The 21701-nt window shown below is 38.9% G+C and overlaps 1 protein-coding gene across 1 annotated transcript; it reads left to right on the forward strand.

The window, feature by feature from the left end:
• The first annotated feature begins 4671 nt into the window (after positions 1 to 4671).
• On the forward strand, positions 4672 to 21131 carry LOC144054289 (aldo-keto reductase family 1 member B1). Its single transcript, XM_077569570.1, has 9 exons — positions 4672 to 4836; positions 9473 to 9649; positions 9934 to 10050; positions 10346 to 10420; positions 10740 to 10856; positions 10929 to 11041; positions 11492 to 11579; positions 11652 to 11735; positions 19666 to 21131. The coding sequence occupies exons 1-9, from the start codon at positions 4714 to 4716 to the stop codon at positions 19744 to 19746; spliced, it is 975 nt and encodes a 324-aa protein (XP_077425696.1). The 5' UTR covers positions 4672 to 4713; the 3' UTR covers positions 19747 to 21131.
• The last annotated feature ends 570 nt before the right edge of the window (positions 21132 to 21701 follow it).

Here is a 21701-nt window from a genome sequence, read left to right on the forward strand (position 1 = left end):
CAAACAGAATACAACATACGACCTCAGGCACCACACTCAGATGATTCCAGAACTTTGAGTCCACAACTGTAGTTCATATTCCTTCCTGTCCTTGTCGATAGCAGTTTATGCAGGGCAAAGTTCAAAGTGGGCACTGGGCTTTGTGTACTGGAGTTCTCAGGAAAAGTTCATCATGACAGAATCGATGGTTATCCTGTCTGCTCAAAAAGTTGCTGGACATTATGCTCAAACAATGCATAAGAGTCATTGAACAGTCACAGGACGAGCGGATTTACAGTGTACCATCCTTTTTGCAGTCCGTGTGGTCACTTCCCCCCCCCGAAAGTGACCATTGTTCAGTTCGCCTTCCACTCTGAACATCAAGCATAGCAGGAGAATGCTGTTCATTCCATTTCCAGCACTTTTCGGTTGAGTCACCCAAGTGAAACACCTTTCAGTCAAAGATTGAACCTGCCTGAAACATTTATACACTCGGAACAGACAGAGGGAGATGAGATCATAGCAAGAGAACACTGCTTGTTGTCATTCAATTTCCAAGACAAAATAAAATAAAAAATTCCCCCAAAATATTTTGTTTTCCAAACCCCTAATTTATTCATTTTGTGGTTTTATTTGAATTTGATCACTACACTATAGCAAGTAGTAGTACTATATTTACGCATATGTCTACCATAGACATCTTCATTACGTGTTACCTCAAATTTAAGAAACATGTGACAGCTGTTAGTCACCCTGGCCACTTGGATGGAAGTCCTTTCCAGACTTCTAGAATGGGACTCAGATAAAGACAAAGGTTAAATCATTTTCACACCTACGGATAAGTTATCAGAGATGCAGGGGAAATATAAAAATCAAAAATGAAAAGTCTATTTCAATTAAAATTTGGTTTTATTACTTATTCAACTATATTACACAGATCTGATTTTAAAAATAATATGAGAGTGGCCTGTAGTTCACACCTAGACCTCTATGTCCTTCCGCATAACAGGAACAATTTGATTTAGCCTTAGACGACCCCTGTTATTCACACACACAACAGACTACAAGTCTCCCAAATGGAGACAATGGGAGAGAGGACTAAACTTATCACACCCCCTTTCCTTTTTATTTAGTTTAATTTAATTTTAACAGACAACAGTACAAATCACCATCTTCTTAAAACAGCAGCTCACGGCCCCCATCCTTTCAAAATATGCAGATTTCCTGCTTACCATTCTTTTTCACCCTTTTTTTCACACACTTAAAAATCACTGTCTTAAACAAACTTACACTTCCATTCACTTAACTTCTGCACTTTTCTCATCACTCTCCACTTCCCCCTCGCGGTGATCCGCGTTGCTGGGCGTTGCCTGCCCCCGTCTCTGTGTCCCTGTCACCATTTTCTCTAACATCCCTCTTTCCTCAGTCTGCACCTTCTGTCCATCAAACAACTTCCCCTGTGCCTCCTCCCTTATCAGCTTCGGAGTCCTCTTATCCCCTGCACTAGTGGTGCCCCCCTCTCCTGCTAACACCGCCCCTGACATGCGCACGGGTGACTCACTCCCCCGCAGCCTTTTCCTCTCATTATTCACAGCCTGTTCGATCAACTTTATTGTTGCTGGCGTCATCCGTGACCCGTCATCTTCCACATCTAAAACCATTCTGCCCCCCAAAGTAACTACGGGGGCCATCACTGACGCCGTCGGATACGGAGGGGGCGCAAATACATACTGTCCCGAGCTCGGCAACTGTGGATAAACGCCTCTAAAACATTCCGCCTTTTCTCCCTTATCAATCACTTCCTCCTCTCTCTTTTCCTCTCTCTTTTCCTCTTTCTTTTCCTCTTTCTTTTCCTCTCTTATCGCTGCCAGCGCAGTCGCAATAGTCGCCAATTGGTGAATGCCCCGTCTATCATTCTCTACATTTTTAACTTCTTTTCTGAGTTTATGACGCTTTCGCCATCCAACTCGGCTCTGTTCCTCCTCCATATCTTGAATATTTGCCAACATTCTGCTCTCCTTTTCCTGTAACTGCCGCGCTAACTTCGACATATCCCACGTTCCAGGTTCTCCGCGAAACAATTCATCCTTCTTTAATTTCCAAAACAACTTCTGACACCGTTCTCTTTCCTTCTTAATTCTCTTACTTTCTATTCCACTAATCAACTGTGATTCCAGCTTAGCGTAATGACCATTAATCTCCGACCAGACTTCAGGGGACCCGAGACCCTCATCACACTTTCTCTTCTCCGCCATCCTTAAATCCACTCGCACGTGTCCTAATCACTTCTCTTGCAGTTTAATTTTAGTTTTTACATTCACACCGCTTCCACACTGATACGTAAATCCCAGATTTTAAACCGTATCGATACGTAAATCCCAGATTTTACACCGTATCTAACCACGAATAGTTGCGACCTATTCTAGTAGGTAAATCCCAGATTTTATACCCTACTAATGTCCACACTTTATACGTAAATCCCAGATTTTAAACCGTATCAAACCACGAACAGTTCCAAACTTATTCGAGTAGGTAAATCCCAGATTTTATACCCTACTAACACGTCCCACATTCCTTCCTCTCATAATTTAGCGTTGCCAATGTGCAGAATTTAAACAAAAGGAATCTGCTCACCTTGTTTGAGTATGGGCCCAAGAGGAAAGCCGATCGGACGTGTGGCTTTTTCAGGTCGTCACCTGGTGTGGACTTGGATCCCAGATCCTCGAGTCCCAGACTCTTGTGGTTTTCTCGAAGTCCCAGACTTCTTTTTTACCTCTCTTGCATCACGTCGGGGTCACCATAATTGTTGGAATTTATTTCTATATTAATATAAATTTAAGTTAATAATCTGACTCCAATTTGTGACCTTACCAAACTATCACCCATCCAACAATAGCATGCTCGTTCTGCAATAGAAAGGTATCAGGAAGCCGGCATTTTCACACACGAGTGGATTTATTCCTAACACTCAAATCTAATACATCACAGCTGGGGTCCCGGGTCCCTATCAATACAATTCTATACGCCTCTGTCTCAAACAGCAGACGTAGTCGTCTCCGAGTTGCCCCAGTGAATAGTTATACTACACAATATTTAAATGACACAGAAACAAAGGCATCCTGGCATTATTCTATTGGCTATGTGTTTTCTGCAGTTTAACTTTAGCTTGCTTCTCATTGGCCGATCTTCATCCGCAGGTCACTGGGTGGCTTCTCCTGTTTTGTACTTTTCCGCCACGGTCTCAAACAAATGTGGTTTATAACCTACTTTGATCTTATCACGGTTCTGCATCTCCCCCTGCAATTAGCATCCTTTGTTGGCAACCTTCCATTCCTAACACGCCCACGTGCATCACACACATCCTGTATTTCACCCCCACTCAACACAAACTCTTATATTCCTTTACTGTCATAAAAATGTATAGGGACCAGAATCTCTCTACATCAAAGACTCTGGTCAGGAAGTACTGTTTTTTCTAGAGGTTCAAAGGAGAGTATATTCTTTAGACTCAGCCCCGCCTGATTCTAAAGAACTGTTGTATAAAGATGCCACAAGATTGTCACACACACACACACTCTGGGCAGCGATCACCTTTTGCAGTGAGGAGGTTCCTGTGTGTGTCTTCAAAAGCTTTTGGAATAAAAACTTGCAAGAAACTTCTTCATCGATCTCATTTATAATTTATTTGAACAACGCAATAGATTACAAAATCCATATAATCATTACACATGCTAACTCGGTGTGTGGTTTAGCATACAGCAAACAGGTGGGGCACAACCTTTTATTGTATTTTATTTCACAACAGAATGTACGTGTTTTTGTGTTGGTTGTTTCAGTTTTACACCCTCTTGAATCATCTCCTCGGTGAATAAAGTTGCAGGATTCATCGGCTGGTGTTTCATTGGGGAGTTTATCTGTCTAGCTACAGTGGGGATGTAGCAAGGGTACAATAACTTATGCAACCCTTGTGAGGAAAAGAGGTTAAGAAAATGGATGGATGGATGTTGGACAACAACATTTACTTATATACATATAGGCCTGCATACTAACATTTTCAGCAAGGTCGTGATCATTGCAGCTAAGTGTGGCCAGATGGCCAGTGAACCAAAAAAAAAAAGAGAAAGAAAAATAAATCACATCAATGTTTCTTCATATTTTTAATGTCTTAGTGATAAATAACTCAACATTAATATTTCACAACACAAAACTTGCTACGATAAAATAAAAATTGGATAAAAAGAGAGCTCCGTGCCTCATGTTGGGTCGGGGCACAAGCATCCTGGTGAGTGGGCACGGCCCCTATGGCTCACCTGTGGCGACGGGTGTGGGTTGTACTGGCTTGTGGGATTTGTATAATTATATTCCTGTTGAAAGAGATAGATATCAGTCACCTTTATTTTATTATCATCAAATAAATAATATACAAGGTTAATGGGTATTTGTATTGTGCGGTAAAATGACATAACAACACTGTCTACTGTTAAAGTACAAATATAAAAATGAGGAAACATCACAACTGTGTAACAGGTTGCTATTCCAGAGTGAAGAGTAAACTTGGTAACATGTGCCGCCACACTCAGTGTGTATGCATTTGTATCATGGTGACGTATTGTGCAATTATTAACCATGCAGATAAGACAGAAACAGGAAACGGTACATGAGCAGCAAAGAAAGCGGAAGAATATAGACCCGGCAGTAGCAATAGGAAAGAGTGCAGCTTCGACAGTGGAGTGTATGTCCAGCCAGTACAAGTGCCACTTGTGCCAAATGACCTGCGCAGAAGAATCACAAGTGGCCAGAATCATAGAGCTGAATGATGGTTCAAAAATGCCTGTGTTGGGTCTGGAGACATGGAAGGTAACTTTAACTTGACCTCAAAAGAGCGCCTACACATTTGTTGATGCCTCGTTCCCTCACTTGAGATGATAGATATTTGTGAGATGTACGATTTAAAAAAAAAAAAAGTACAGTCAGCATGCTTTCTAACAGCAAAAATTATCATTTTCATGGTTAACTATTTATTTCACGCGGCAATTTGCTGGTGGCTAGCTCAGGGTTTTCCCTGACAATCAGTTGGGATAGGCAGGCTCAAGCACCATACAGAGAATTGATTTATGGATGGACTATAAATTTTAATGTAAGATTTTGATATTTAATAGAACAATTGTAAATTTGCCTTACTGAAATTGTAACAGTATTTAAAAATAAACTACATCTACTCAAATGCAATCTCCAATTCCAATGAAGTTGTGTAAAGTGTAAAATATTTCAGAATACAATTACTGTGTGAAATAGACAAATGAACTCCATCTTCACAAATCACGTGATGTTACATTGATGTCACAAGTGTCAGGTTTACAGGGGGTTAAGGACCCAAGAGCAGGAAAGCAGTAACCTGGCAATAGCCAGATTGATAATTATGATTTACTCGAGAGTTCTCCGCAATATCAATCTTGGACTGTTCCACGGTGATTTGCTTGGGAAAAACGGGAAATTCTGTACAATACTTTGAGCTGATTGGACGATGTGGCATCTTTTTCACGTCCGTTTTGACCAATTATGGCAACGGATGAAAACGTCTTTGGTCTCATTTAAGGAAGAAGGGAAAAAAAGCACAAACATCTTTACCAGATAGAAATGCATGAAGCGTCACTGTTCAACATTCAACCAGGAAACGGTGAGTAATTCTGCAAGAACAGAATTAATTTCAGCATCCATTCATCCATAGATTAGTTAGATAGTTAGATTAGTTTGTTTCCCATGGTGTCGCCGCTTCCTGGTTTCGTCACAGCAGCACATCCTGCCCCCAAACAATGTCTCTCTGTGACAGTGGTTCGGATCAATGGAAATCAACGTGCTTGGTGCAAGATGTATTCTCCTGAGTTTGTGAACTCACAAATACCGCGAGAATTCAGCTTTCAGAGCAAGGTTAGGGAAGCAGGGAGGTGACTCAGGAGTGTGATAAAAAAAAAAAAAGTGTAATATCAAAAATAAAATAAAAAGACAAACAGGTACTTGGTTGTACAAAACCCCAAAACAAAATTCACAAAGCAAAACTGGAAATAAAGTGACTAATCAAGAAAACCCTACGTAACTTGGACATGACATGAACCAAAACTACACAATGAACCGGTAAGGACTGAAAGAAAGCAGGCAAACTGAATACAAACAAGTTGTCGAGGCATCGAACGACACTTTGACAAGACACACAAGGGGCTGATTGGATAACACAAGGGACTGGGTTGACAAACACAAGTGGACATGATAAAGCTTGACGAGACATACAATATGGAAGTTTCCATCTAAATGTTGCGAATTTTTTAAGCGATTTTACTAAAAACGCACAAAACGGACATGCGACTTATGCCCGTTTCCATCTGTTCTTTTTTTGCGAATACTGAGAAGGGACTCCACCGCTGTAGGTAGCGGTATACACCATAGAGATGTGATCTTCCAGTAATTTAAAAGAACAAGAAGACCAGGAAGCGACTGCACCGTGCGATAATGTCGTATGAGTTTGCTTTTGTAATTCTTGATAAACCGTAGCGTTTCTTTGCTGTTTTCCATCTAAAAAGATTTCAGTTTCGCCGTCCTCCTAAACATTCCTTACTTTATCGTCCAACATTGCTTTGTGACTACAAACCTACGTGTGACGTAATATCCGGTCAAAACGTGTTGCGTGTATCCGGTCTTGTCAGCGTTTATTCGCAAAACCTGTTTCCATAGCCTAAATTTGCATTTTCCTTTTTTTGATACGCTTTAAAATCCACCTTCTCCAAGCTTGAAAACATTTTTATTAATTTGGGCCCTTTTTTGAATTTCTAGCGTTGCCATTCAGTTTTATTTTCCCATTTCTAAAAAATTCTAATAAAAATAGGTGGATGGAAACCCCACTAATGACAACTGGGACACAAGAAAAAACATGACAACCAAAATCTAAAAGCAGCAAATGCGAATCACGACAACACGACTGTAACACGGCTGATCTGATTAAAGTTGTGGAGAATGTGAACGGCAGATCGGAATAGATCATCACGTCACATGTAAAAAGGTGACCAGAGATTATTTGGACAGATTTCAATTGGAATGACACAAAAAATTCTCCATGTCAACCCAGTTATTGTGTACAGGATTTTACCACATGGGCTTAGGAACACGTAAAAAAAATTGTTGTCAAATAACAGTTCATTGCTACATGATCTAGAAATTTAAGTTAAAAGGAACGCCGACTGCAATGATAAGTTTGCTCTATATTATTTATTTGGTTGTTACTAACATAACTATGAGATTAATTTTTCAAAAATCATTTCCAGTTTCATACATTTTAGAGAAACTTTATTTTGGACGTGCGCCGCAGCAATGCAAAGCGAAAGCAATTTTTCAACAACACCCAGAAACGCCGCCGATTTCTCTGGGCCCAGGCTCATATGAGATGGATTGACACAAAGTAGAAAAGTGCGCTGGTCTGACTTGTCACATTTCTAATTCAACTTTTTGGAAATCACGGATGTCGTGCCCTCCGGCCGAACAGGTAAAGGACCATTCAGATTGTTATTAGCTTTAAGTTCAAAAGTCAGCATCTGTACCATTAATGGTGAAAGGTGCAGGTTTTTGAGTGGCTTCATTGTAAAAGAGTGCGAGTACAAGAATGACCTACTAATCTTGTTGAACAATGAAAGTGGATACATTTATTTTTCCTTTTGCTTCTTGAGACATAATGCAAATGGTTTGGTATTGTAGCTTGGTCTTATGCTAAAATAAATGAACCATGATTATTCAATCGACTAATCAGATTAATTTAAATTTTGCATTAAAGTGTATTACAAAAGCATTTTTTCCTGATTACTGTTTATTAACCAGTGATTATTTCATACTTTTATTCGTATAGTGATTTAGAAAGAAAAAAAAGGGGGGAGAGGGGATTTATGTTGTACTATGTTACCGGTTTGGTCATTGTTTTCCAAACAGATCTGCAAATGTCTTATTTTGATTAAACACGGAAGATAATTAGTCTTCTTTCATGAAGGACTACAGAAATAAGTGAACGATTACTGTGGATATGCTGAAATCAAGAGGATTTGGAGAATTTTAAATAAAAAAATGGCTGTGAACGATTGATTATTAAAATAGTTGTCGATTAATTTGATAATCGATTACTTGTGGATTAATCGATTAATTTGACAGCTCTAGTGTAGTGCATTATAGAGCACAAAATACAACTATGGAAACTACGGACTGTTGAGCAAATGAATTTGCTCGCCGTAAATAGTAGATATGCAGAGGCGGCTTAACCTGGAAAGAGAATAAGGCCAAGATTAATTTTGGAATGCCCCTTTTTAATATTTTGATCAACAGAATATAACCAATTTAATCAATAAAACAGAAACACAACACTTGACACATGAGAGGAAAAGAGGATATAGTCAGGTAATCAAAGATAACTGACACATTTTCTAAACCTGCAATATTTCTTCATTCAAATATCTGTAACAGTGATGCTGACAGTTTACCCACCAGTAAAAAGTTAAAACAAATGAAGCAATAAACTAAGAAACACCAGAATAAGAGTCAAAATATCCAAATCGCTTTCAGCATTTTAAGATATTGTCGGGTGCGTTTTCTGTTATGTTTGTTATTTTTAATATACATGATTTTGGAATGGGGGAAGAATCCCAAGCACTAATTAATCACTACCGGTAAGTTCGTAAAGTTTTTAAAACTGTGCTTGATATTACGAGTAAAATTGGGGGGACAAATTGAGCTAATGAACGCAGCCTTTGCATTTAGTGTCGCTCCAACGGCGGTCGCCCATGCAAATAATAACCATCATAATTTTTTTTTTTCACTATAACCATGATGTCAAGCATACGACCGTACAAGCGAGACAAAACGTTTTTTGTTTGTTTGTTTTTTTATTCTAGTGACACGCTTATCAATTTAGATTTCCAATATGGTGTTTAAATGGTAAAACTGTTATTTGAGACAAAATTGTAAAACATTGACATTTACTTTAGATGCGGCTGTGCAGGCTAGCTGCTGCTAGCTCCCCCAACCCCAGCAGTTGTGATGTCGTCGTAAATTTTATTTGAATTGAAATTGTCCTCTGGTAAATACGGTCAAATACTTTCAAATCCATTCCCTCTGAGTTGCTTTTAAACTGGCTGCATTAGTGAAGCCCGTCACTTGAATGAATGGCTAATACTTTCCCAGTGTCGAGCAACTTGCTAGTGACTTGTCAACATAATAAAAGCTAACGGTAGCTCACGTGGCCCAAATAGCAGCGATGATCACATGGATTGCTCACAATATTGTAAATGCTGTCGTAAAAGTGAAGGAAAGGTGGCCCATTTAGTTATTTGTGACAAGTACATGTATCCACTTGATATGACAATAGCGTAACTGTAGACACCGTTTATCCTCATTTGCGTTGAGTAATGGCTCAATTTGACCATTAAATGTAATGCTAACTTCAAATATACTTGTCTTGTTGCAGCCTTCCCATCTTCCCCACACTTCACTTCAGGGTGCAGTAGAAGCTGCCATTGCAGCTGGATATCGCCATATTGACACTGCCTTCTGCTATTGCAATGAAGTGGAGATTGGCAAGGCTCTCCGCTCCAAAATACAGCAGGGCATCATCAGACGACAGGACATGTTCATCGTCAGTAAGGTGGGTGGCATGTGAATGGATGTGTTGGAGCACAACCAAGTACAAACTATTATTTACCAATTAATGTCATTTTGAATTACTAATACCATAATTAGTGAGATCATTTGAATGCATCTAAAAATTGTTTAATATCGCCATTTATTATGAATATGCTGAATATACAGTATATTTTAATATTTTGTATATATTTTAAAACTGTATGAAGAAATTAGATTCTTTATTTTTCAAACAGTTATTTTCCTTAATTTTAATGTTAGCCCTTCTGCCATTCACCTCCTCCTTAGTTGTGGTGTACCCATCATAAACCAGAAGACATCCCATTGTGCCTCAATAAATCCCTGACAAACCTGCAGCTGGACTACCTGGATCTATACCTCATACATATCCCTCCTGGACCAAAGGTGTCTGTAAATGAAGCAAATTTTTATGTAATGCAACTTCTCCAAATATCTTGTTCATGGGGTTCTAATATCAAACAAAACATAAATAGATGTGCATTGCATTGTACTTATAAATGATTTCTTAGCCAACAGAAACTATTACTATGAGTTAATAGTAATGTACCTTATTACATAGCTACATCAAAACAGTAGCAACTGTGAAATTAATGAGTAGCGTGATTGTTGGAAGTTCAAGTGAGGAAAACGTTAAAGCTATTGTGTACATGAATCTAAACTCCTTGAAATAATTCCTTAGAAAATGGGTGAGGAGCATTTCCCAAGGATGGATGGCCATATTGAGACAGATATTGACTATGGAGATATGTGGACGGTAAGAACATTTGGCTTTTTCCTGCATGTACACACCACAGTTTGGCTTTAGCCCCTGGTGTTAATTAGCTAGCTCCCTAGCAGGTAAATGAGCACCATGGGAGCTAGCACCTGGGGCTAAAGCCAAACTGTGGCAGGGTTTTTACTTTCTATACATGGATTTGCCACCTATGGTAAAAAATTTACTTGCCTTGTCTTTTCATACATCATACTACTATCAAATGTAGGAACCGAAAAATTAAAACATTTCTTGTGGAGAAAACCTATCCAGAAGTTCTTTTTTGAATCAAGTATTAATGTGTGTTTGGTGCTGTTTTCAGGAAATGGAAGCACTGCAAACCTCAGGGAAAGTAAGGAGCATTGGTGTATCCAACTTCAGCATTGTGCAGCTGGAGAGACTTCTTGCTTTTTGCAAAGTACCTCCTGTAGTCAATCAGGTACATTTGGAGTATCTGTAGTATTAGTGGACTTTCAATTAGATATATTTAATCAGTTTCTTGTTGTGTTAGGTGGAGTTAAAGCCACACCTGGCACAGTCTGGGCTGATAGAGTTCTGTAAATCCAGGAAAATTGCCATGACAGCTCACAGTCCATTTGACTCACCTACAAGCTCACCACCATTGTAAGACATCGTTTAGTCACTTGGATATGCTGTAGAGTGTCGTTTCGCTTTGTTTGGTTTATTGAGAGCCCCGTTAGCTCCTGACACAGCTCAGTCTTCCTGGGGTCTCTTCCAAATTCATTACATAATTTACAGTTAACACACTCACGCACACACTCTAGCTCATAATTCCTAGTTGAGACATCGCATTGACATTATGCTTTTCCTAGCCCCTTATCCTAACCTATCCTAACCTTAACCATCATAACTGATTGCCTAATACTAACCCCAACCAAATGGAATTCAAACTTAAACTGTAAAACCAAGTCAGGTTGTCTTGTACGCTTTGAGCGTCTCGTGTGTGAAAACACTTGCCGTATTTATCAGAACATGAATTCCATGTCAAGACACCTGCCTTCATTGTTTTCTGTTCATCATTTGCTTTTGTCTCGTTCTTTTTAATCGTGTCAGATCCAGAGATGACACTGATCCACATGAGCTCCTAGATCACCAAGTAATTGCAGATATAGCCAGGAAGTACAAACGCAGCCCTGCACAGGTCAGCTTGATATGTAGTATGTTTATGAGAATGCATAATATAATTTGTATGTAACAATGTAATTTTCTACAGGTTTTGCTGAGGTACCATGTACAGCAAGGTATTGCTGTCATACCCAAGAGTGGCAAGTCACACCATTTACTTGAAAACACAAAGGTATAGCATGTGTAGATGAAACAATATAATAATTAAATTAAACTAAATTATCACATCCGGGCTTCGGCCTTCCTGGGTGGAGTTTGCATGTTCTCCCTGTGCTTGTGTGGGTTTTTCTCCTGGTACTTTGGTTTCCTCCATTCTTTTTTTTTTCTCTTTTTTTTAAGAGCTCAGTATTGTTCATTCGTTAATTTACCGATTTGACATGTCATCATCATTGCTCTCTTTATTTTATTTTATTATTTTTTTTTAATGTGTATGTGAGTGAGTATGTGCATGTGCGTGTGTATGTGTGTGCGTGCATGTGTGCGTGCATGTGTGCGTGCATGTGTGCGTGCGTGTGAGTGTGTACTCATTAGTTCACCTAAAACCTATTAAAAATCCCATACTATTCACCTAAACCGAATACTTCAGAATCCAGCTCGAGTCGTGAGGTTGTCAGGAGACCTGAGGAAGGATCAAAGAAAAGAAAGGAAAGTGAAATCCAGCACCGACCAGACATTACCTATTACCCACCGGGTTACCAACCAGAGTCTTTCACCAACCCCAGAAACATCTAAATTCCAACAAATTAGGGAGACCTCAAGAGACCAAAGGAAAGACTGAGGAAAGGAAGGAAAGTGAGATCCACAGACATCAGCCTGAAAACCTCCACCAAAGAGGGGAGCCGTCGATCCCGGCCAGGGCAGAGCAAGCACAACACCTCAGGGCCCCCCCAGGCCATGGCAGCGCCAAGGGACAACCCCCGGGCCCCGCAGGAAACCCAGGAGCGCCCCCCACCCCAACACGGCTCGCGCCCCCAACCCAACGCAGCAGGACGGGGCACAGCAGGCCCGCCAGGCACCCCACCAGCCCACAGCCGCCGCTCCCCCCAGGCCCCCAAACCCCCCGACCACCCCCCAACCAGCAGTCTATAAACAAAGTGTATTGTGCAAAACTAGTGCAGTGAGTTAAGAGGAGCGACCAGCGGGGCCCTTCCCAACCGGGCGGGGACAGGAGGCGCACCCGCCCACCAAACCCCCACCGACCCCACCGGGACCCCGGCGGGCATATGGGACCAGCCCGGTGGGGTGATAGGGCTCGCCCCACGGATACTGGGGCCCGCCCGAGGTGCCAGGAGGCCCACCGGAGCGGGGCAGGCACAACACCCCCACCCATTGGTTCAGAGTTTGTTTATTTTTCCAGTTAACAAGAATTGTTTTTTTGCGATAGTAAGGGCTACAAGTGTAGATTGAAATTGTTTACGTGGTAAGTCAGTTGTTGCTAGGCCACCTAGCAAACACAAGTTTGGAGATAAAGGTATCCTACAGTCCAAGATAGCGGAAAGTTTTTCCAAGACTTTAATCCAGAAATACATAACCGGAGTGCATAACCATAAAGCATGAAAATAAGTGTCTGTAGTGTTTTGTAAACACTGGAGACGAATGTCGGAGTCTGAGAGTCCCATTTTCTTCATCATATATTGAATAGTGTATGTTCTATGAATAATTTTATATTGGATAAGTTGTAAATTTGTGTGTTTTGTCCTTTTAAATACGTTTTCACAAACTTGAATCCAAAAGTCAAATTCTGGAGCTGTAGACAAGTCTGTCTCCCATTTTGAGATGGGTAAAGACATTTTATCAGTATATGAAAGTAACTTATATATTTTTGAAAGTTTTTTTGTTGTTGTCGGAGAAAGCTTGGTAATATCTTTAGCTAAAACAGGCGGTTGGAGCGTACCCCGAAGTGTTGGAATTTGTTTCTTTATAATATCAAAAATTCAGTTTTTTATTTTGTATTTTTGGAGCAAAGATGTATATGATATAAACATATTATCTGAGAAAAGATGGTTGAGATGTGTAATTCCTTTCTGCTCCCACACACCTAAATAAAACGATTGGTTGTTAAATTGAAAGTCGGGGTTATGCCATAGGGGAGAAAGCCTGCAGGGCTCCACTTGGGCTTTTGTAATTTCTAATGCCTTCCACCAGGCAGTCAGGGTGGCGGAAATCATTGGGTTTTTAAAACAATTGTGTCGCTTAATCGATGTTTCAATGAAGACTAAATCTAGAAGTCTGAGGTTATTACAATCCTTCTGTTCTAGTTCCAGCCAACAGTTAGTATCTCTGTTGGGTTGTCTGCATAGAATGATATATTGTATCTGGTTAGCTATATAGTAGTGCATACAATTTGGTGCCTCTAGACCAGAGGCGGGCAATCTCGGTCCTGGAGGGCCGGATTCCTGCAGGTTTTGGAGGTTTCTCACTTCCAACACAAGCTGATTCCAATCAACAGGATCGTTATCAGGCTTATGCAGAGCTTGCTGATGAGCTGATCATATATCAGCTGTGTTGGAGAAGGGCAACATGCAAATCCTGTAGGACTCCAGCCCTCGATGCTGAAGGCATTATTTGATTACTTTATTAAGTGTAATCTTTTGCGTGTTCAAATAAATTGCAGAATTGAGATCAAATGAGTAATGACATGAGAACTTAACTACCTTTAAAACATACACATTCTTATCTCAAGAGCCTGGAAGGGAGTGAAAAGTTCCAATATATTTCCCAAAAACATTATCACAGTGTTATTTATTTAACTACACAGTTATATGGCATCTATATACTTATAAGTAAATTCCTAAACAGTAAAAATATAAATTGAAAATGTTAAATGTCACTTGCCCACCTCTGCTCTAGACCTCCTTTGGATTTACTTTTCTGAGTCTGAAGACTAATCTTTGCTTTTTTTTTTAAAATTCCAATAAAAATTTGTAGCGGCCGAGTCCAACAACTGGAACCAGTTAGCCGTAAGTTCAAATGGAATCATTGAGAAAAAAATAGTTTATTTTGGGTAAAACTTTCATTTTAATGGTGGCTATTCGTCCTATTAGAGAAATAGGAAGATTATTCCAGCGCTCCAAGTCACTATAAATGCTACCCAGAAGTGGAGCAAAGTTTAAATGAATTAAATCAGTTAATTTAGGTGAGATTTTTATGCCTAAATATTTTAAATTACCTATAGGAAATAAGTAGTTCCATGAATTGTCTGTAATAGGTAGTAGTGTTGATTTTGTCCAGTTAATAGAATAATCTGATAAATGTGAGAATTTAGTTATTAAGTTAAATACTTCCCCTAACGAAATAGCAGGCTTTTCTAAATAAAGTAAAATATCATCGGCATATAGATTCATTTTGTGTTCTGTTACCCCAGAGTAAATTCCTTGAATCCTTCTTTCCTGGCGTATAGCTAATGCAAGTGGCTCAATAAATAATGCAAATAATAAAGGGGACAGTGGGCATCCCTGTCTTGTGGCTCTCTGTAGAGTAAAACTCTGAGATATAATCCCATTAGTAGTAACTGTAGCTTTAGGAGAATCATATAATACTGACACCCAGTGAATAAATGACTTCCCAAAGCCAAATTTATTTAAAACAGCAAAGAGGAAGGACCAGTTAACTTTGTCGAAAGCTTTTTCTGCATCCAATGATATAATAACTGCCTTTTTAGCATGCCGCTGTGACATGCTAATAAGGTTAAAGAGCCTCCTAATATTATTAATAGAGTGACAACCTTTAATAAAGCCTGTTTGGTCGCTATGAATGATTGTCGAGATTACTGTTTCTAGTCTAGATGCGAAAGCCTTAGTGATCATTTTAATATCAGTGTTAATTAGTGAAATCGGACGGTAACTTGATGGAAGGGTTGGGTCTTTTTCTGGCTTTAATAAAAGTTTAATTGCTGCTGTATTCATGTGTGGGCGTATGTAACCATTAGTTTTAATTTCTGTTACTACTCTTAAGAATAGTGGAGCAAGCATTAACCAGAAATGCTTAAAAAATATAGCCTGATAACCATCCGGGCCAGGTGTTCTGCCATTAGGCATACTATCTAGAGCACTGTACAGCTCGTTTATAGTAAGTGGCGCATCTAACATATCTGTCATGTCTGGGTAGAGCTGGCTTTGGTTGAGGGTCCCGATTGGTCCTGAGTGGATGCCTGCCCTTCCGCAGGCTGACCAATCCGGGCCCTCAGCCACTTGTGCCTGGCCCCAGGTGTGACTAATCCCCTAATTAGTGTGGGTGCATTTAATTCCCGGGTGGTGATCAGTCCCTTGTGGGATCATTGCCATTTGTTATGGTCACCCCCGGAGTTTGTTCTGTCATTTTGGTTTTGAGTTGTACAATAAATACAACAGTCTAACCCGCACTCCTGCCTTGGTTCTCCTGCCTCCCTGCATTTTGGGTCCTCTACTCCACACACCGACAGACATCACGCCGCTCCGTGACACAACCGTGACAATATCTTTATATTCAGTAGTTAACTGAGGTATATTTAAGCTACTGAGGAATGCCTCAATATGCTCAGGGTTAGGCTTGTTAGTTTCTGAGTATAGGTTGGGATAATAGTTATAAAAAATGTGATTAATATCTTCTGGTGATTGTGTGCATTCACCAGTTGTCCCTTTAATAGCCGTATAAGAAATTTTTCCTGATTGCGTTGAAGTTGGTTTGCAAGAAATTTACATGATTTGTTATTACATTCAAAGTTGTTGTATCTCAATTGTTGTCTTTTTAGATAGCATATCGTCTAACTGTATTTTGTAAGTCATTCCCTATTTGGTTATTTGGGTTTATTGCATACTCATCCGTTAGTTGTTTAATTTTATCGTCCAAGTCTTTTTCTAATTTTTGATCCTGTTTCTTTTTATAAGATGAATATGATATAATTTGACCTCTAATTAACGCTTTTTAACAGTTTTATCAGCTATAGAGTTACTTGTAAGAAAAAAATCAATTCTTGAAAAAGACCGGTGCACAGCGGAAAATAAGGTAAATTCCTTCTTAGTTGGGTCTCCAGCTGTCGACGAGGCCAAAATCCATATATTCCCCTATTACTTAAGTAGATTGTAATTGCGGGGGATTAAACATATATATACATATATATATAAACATATAACAATACACCAGTAACTGGTAACCTAAGTGAGATTTTTTGTTTAAATATATTTTAGATATAGTTATATATTAATATTATATTTGTATTATAGCCTAAACATAATGAGTATTTATATTTTAGGTTCTATAACCACATATACAGTATATGTATACATCTAATAATCAAACAAAGTTTAGTTCCACCAATGCCAATTAGAACAGCAAGGGAGTGGAGTTGGGGTTCCGGAATAGTTGGCCATCGATGTATAGCTTATCAATGACTATCATAGTCCGTTTACCCTCCTGCCTATTTCGTCTCATTATAGGAAACAGTCCTTTCGCCGCTCATTAATCTCTCTCGGGAATTGGTCATTCTTACCGAAAGAGGTCCCTTTAAGCTCCCCCTTTACTTTTAAAAAATTCTTTCAGTTTAAAATGCTCAAACTTGGCGATAATAGGACAGGGTTTGTTGCCCCTACGGGCTCCAAGCCGATGTACCCGGTGAAAAGAGATATTGTTTACCATCTCCTGAGGAATTTTTAACGACGTCGTCATAATTTTTTTTTATCTCGACCTCTGGATGGTCAGAGGTATTCTTGGATATACCTGAGAATATTAAATTCTCCCGCATGCTACGGGATTGGACATCCAAAACAGTTTCTTTTAGCGTTTTATTCTCCTTTTTAATAGTTTCCAACTCTACTGAAACAGCCGCGAGTGAAGAGCGTAACTCGGCATTATCTTGTTGGAGGTCACTTACCTGTTGGCCGACGACTTCCAAGCTTACCTTTAATTCTTTAGCGTCCTCGCGGATGAGGCAGAGGACATCTAGTTTTTTTATGTATGGACTCCAGCATACTGACCGAAACGTCCGTAGTGGTTAGATCGTCCATGTCCGTCGCTGAGTCATTTTTTCTCTTCTTCGAAGGTTTCTCGAAGGAAGGATCCTTCATCGCGCAGCTGTAAAAATATCAGTCAATGAAACGTTCAAGGTCCTCCATACTGGGTGGTATTCCAAATCTGCCGGATGAAAGAGAGAAGAGAAAAGCCAAGATATATGGTGGTTAAATTCTGATTTGGTTTAGCATAATAGAGCTAGTTCTATCTTAGCAGCAGGGCGCCACCATGTTGGGTATTTCCGGTCTTGCTGTAGGTCTCGCGATAGTCACAGCATCTCACGGTTTCCTCCATTCTAAAGGCATGCATGGCAGGTTAATTGAACACTCCAAATTGTCCATAGGTGTGATTGTGAGTGTGAATGGTTGTTTGTCTCTGTCTGTCCTGCGATTGGCTGGCAACCAGTTCAGGGTGTACCCCGCCTACTGCCCGAAGCCACCTGGGATAGGCTCCAGCGCCCCCCTTGTGAGGACAAGCGGTTAAGAAGATGGATGGATGGATAAATTATCACAATTATTGGTGGTATCAATATTTTACTAGAAGAAAATGTAATCAATGAAATATGTACAAAAGATTCCAAAACATCCACACAAACTGAAAATAAGAACAACGGGATTTAAAGAAAAAAAATGGATATAAGATTTACCCACTCACAGTTCGTGTGCATTCACCATCTGCAGAACTGCCACTCTACAGAAATTCAGTGCCGTAACAATTTGTCCGAGTTTACATATTTTCTACATTTTGTCAAAAACATTATGGCGGGATATTATTTAGTAGAATAAGAACAATTATGCACACTGTTGAATTGCACAGCACAACAATTACTCTATAATCCTAACACTGGTCAATATTATTTTTCGACGGATTATGGGTAATTTTTGGACACTGAATCTAAACCTGGTGTTAGTGCTAATCACATCCCATTTTTGAGATATGATTATTATTTTTTTTAAATAGTAATATTTTTCTTAGAATGTTTAAAAATTGGCATTACGTTACATTAAAGGGATACTTCACTGATTTAGACATTTTGAACAATTATGCACACTGTTGAATTGCACAGCACAACAATTACTCTATAATCCTAACATTGGTCAAGACGATTTTTCAACGGATTATGGGTAATTTTGGGACACAGAATCTAAACCTGGTGTTAGTGCTAATCACATCACATTTTTTAGATATTAATTTTTTTTTTTAATAGTAATATTTTTCTCAGAATTGAGACATTTTCAGCAGTAAAAAGTTTAATATAATATATATAATATAAAGATATTTTGTCCAGAATAAATTTGATAACTTCATTATTTTTCTTGTACAATTAATACCTTTAAAAACTATTTTTTCGACTTTCTGTTGATTGAAGATGAGGAAGTATGTAATGATCAAACATGGCTCACATGTTTTCTGGGTTTGGTCAGCAAACCCAGCCATGATTGGTCGTTACCTACTTCCTTAGTACAGGTGATGTCATCTTCAATCAACAGCAAGTGGGGAAAAAAGTTTTTAAAGGTATTAATTGTTCATGAAAAAAAGTCATCACATTCATTCTAGACAAAATATTAACTTTTTACTGTTGAAAATGGCTCAATCAGTCAAGTATCCCTTAAACTCTAGCCTCAATAGCAGTTATTGTAGTCATTAAGTAAGAAACGTTCTGATCTGTGGCCCATCAAATTATCCCTGCTTTTTTCTTTTCATAACTAAGGCCAGGAAATGTTGAGCATATGTAGCCACAACAGTCTCCAGAACAATTAAGTGTTTTGACAAACTGTTGCTGGTAAAGTGAGGTATTAAGAAAAACCTCTTCATGATCTGCATCCCAATCTGTTCATTATTTGAAAATAATTCAAAATGCTTCCAGGATGGTTGCCAGGGGATTTATTCTATGCTATTTTTACATGTTACATCATTAACTTGCCGCCAAGTATGAGGCTGCAGTGGTGAGGATCAAAACCTCAAAATATGAGGCTAAGGTTCTCATTTAGAAATGGGCTCAATGCACTCATGATGTGTTTTTCACAATGGTTCATGATGAGAGTTTTTGAATATCAGTATTGGTGCACTTTTTTTTACAAACTAAAATCTTGCCATACTCTTGGTGTTATGTGCAGATCTTTGACTTCAGTCTACATGAAGAAGACATGAAAGCACTGAGACAATTGAAACAAGGATTTCGGGGGGCTCAAACCTGACGAGTAAGTCCACACATAATCATAATTATGCCAGCTTTATATCTACATTACAGTCGCCTCCAAAAGTATTGGAACGGTAAGGTCAATTCCTGTTAGTGTTGTATACTGAGGATTTTGGATCAAAAGATGATTATGAGATAAAAGCTCAAAATTTTATGGCTTTTATTTCATGGTATTTGCATCTGGATGTGTTAAATAACTCGGGATAGAGCACCTTTTGTATGAAATCACCCACTTTTCAAATGAGCAAAAGTATTGGAACAGACATTGTTAAGTTAAGTCAAAGTGCAACTCAACGCTGATAAACTGTACAAACGGGTGTCTACTGCTGTCTACATGTCCTGGTCATTATTTTTGACATTTTAGTGTGTATTTCTTTTGAAAGCTTGAATTTTGGGCAAAAACCGTCTCTGTGGCGCCATTTTTAGGTCAAACACTGGGATAAACACAGTCTGGCTGTTTGTCCTCTCATTGGACAAGCACTGACTACCAACAGGCCACTTCCATGAAACTGATGACAAATGACAGCAGTTAAGTTAACGTATTATGTCACTGTTTAGAGCAAATTAACAACTGGATGAACCAAAATGTCCTTCAGCTAAACGAAAACAAAACAATGTCATTGTTTTCGGCAATAAAGAAAAGAGGGTTGCTGTTAGAAAACAGCTTGAAGTCACTGTCTTTAGACAAAGACCAAGTTCGAAATCTTGGGGTTGAGATAAACTCAGACCTGACCTTCAGCAATCATATCAAATCAATCACAAAAACAGCTTTTTACCAGCTAAAAAACATCTCCGGACTGAAGGACTGCATGCTCCAACCAGACTAAGAGAAGTTTATCCATGTTTTTTTTTTTTTTAATCTCCACCAGACTCGATTATTGCCTTCTGAATGGACTGTCTCAAAAGAACAACAGACAATTGCAGCTCATTCAGAATACCGAATTTCGAATTCTGACCAAAACAAAGAGATCAGAACATATCACTCCAGTCCTTCAGGGTTTACACTGGCTTCCAGTCAGCTGTAGATTGGATTTCAAAACTCTGCTACTGGTCTATAAATCACCAATCAAACACATATACAGTATTCAGATTTGGATCCTGAATATATCCAGGAAATGCTGATTGAATAGAAACCTAGCAGGGCTCTGAGATCTGCAGACTTGGGTCAATTAGTGGAACCAAGAGTTGAAAGTAAACATGGTGAAGCTGCATTTAACTGTTATGCTGCACACAAATGGAAAAAGCTACCAACAGAAGTGAAGTCAGCCATGTGTGTAAATGCTTTTAAATCCAGGTTAAAAACTTAGCTTTTTTCCTATACCTTTGATTAAGATCTTTTACACATTTTTAAATTGTGTTTTTTTTTTCATTTTAATTAATTTAGAAACTTCCTTACACAAAATGTTTTAAAAGTTTGCTATCTAATGTTTTAAGATTGTCAATGTATGTTCTTTTAGTAAATTTTGTAACCTACTTTTGTTTTCTCTTTTTTTGCTTCTGAATGTTAACTGCTGTGTTTATTGATGCTTGTACAGTAGGTGTTGTCTTTCCTTGTGTAAAGCACATTGAGTTGCCTTGTGTATAAAATGTGCTATACAAATAAATTTGCCTTGCCTTTCCTTTTTAAACGTTACATAAAAGTATCATTAATTGCGTTGGGTTTAATGAACTAATACTGCCGTTTTGACTTGTAGTGATTTCCTTCGGTGTGATTCTACTGACGTACGTCTGGCCAAACGTAAACAAACCAATCATATTGCTATTTTAGGAGAGTCTAATGCCCAGTTCAACCTCTGAAAATATATAAAGTACAATCGCCACAATATTTTTTAATTATATTGACATTCAGCATTCCTCCCCATTGACGCGCACTATAAAAAGCTTAATGTGTCAACTACGACCAATCGTCACCAAAATTTATATAAACATCTCTAACTTAGGCCCACATCAATC

The sequence above is a fragment of the Vanacampus margaritifer genome, chromosome 6 (genome assembly GCF_051991255.1).
Source record: "Vanacampus margaritifer isolate UIUO_Vmar chromosome 6, RoL_Vmar_1.0, whole genome shotgun sequence".
Lineage (NCBI taxonomy): Eukaryota > Metazoa > Chordata > Actinopteri > Syngnathiformes > Syngnathidae > Vanacampus > Vanacampus margaritifer.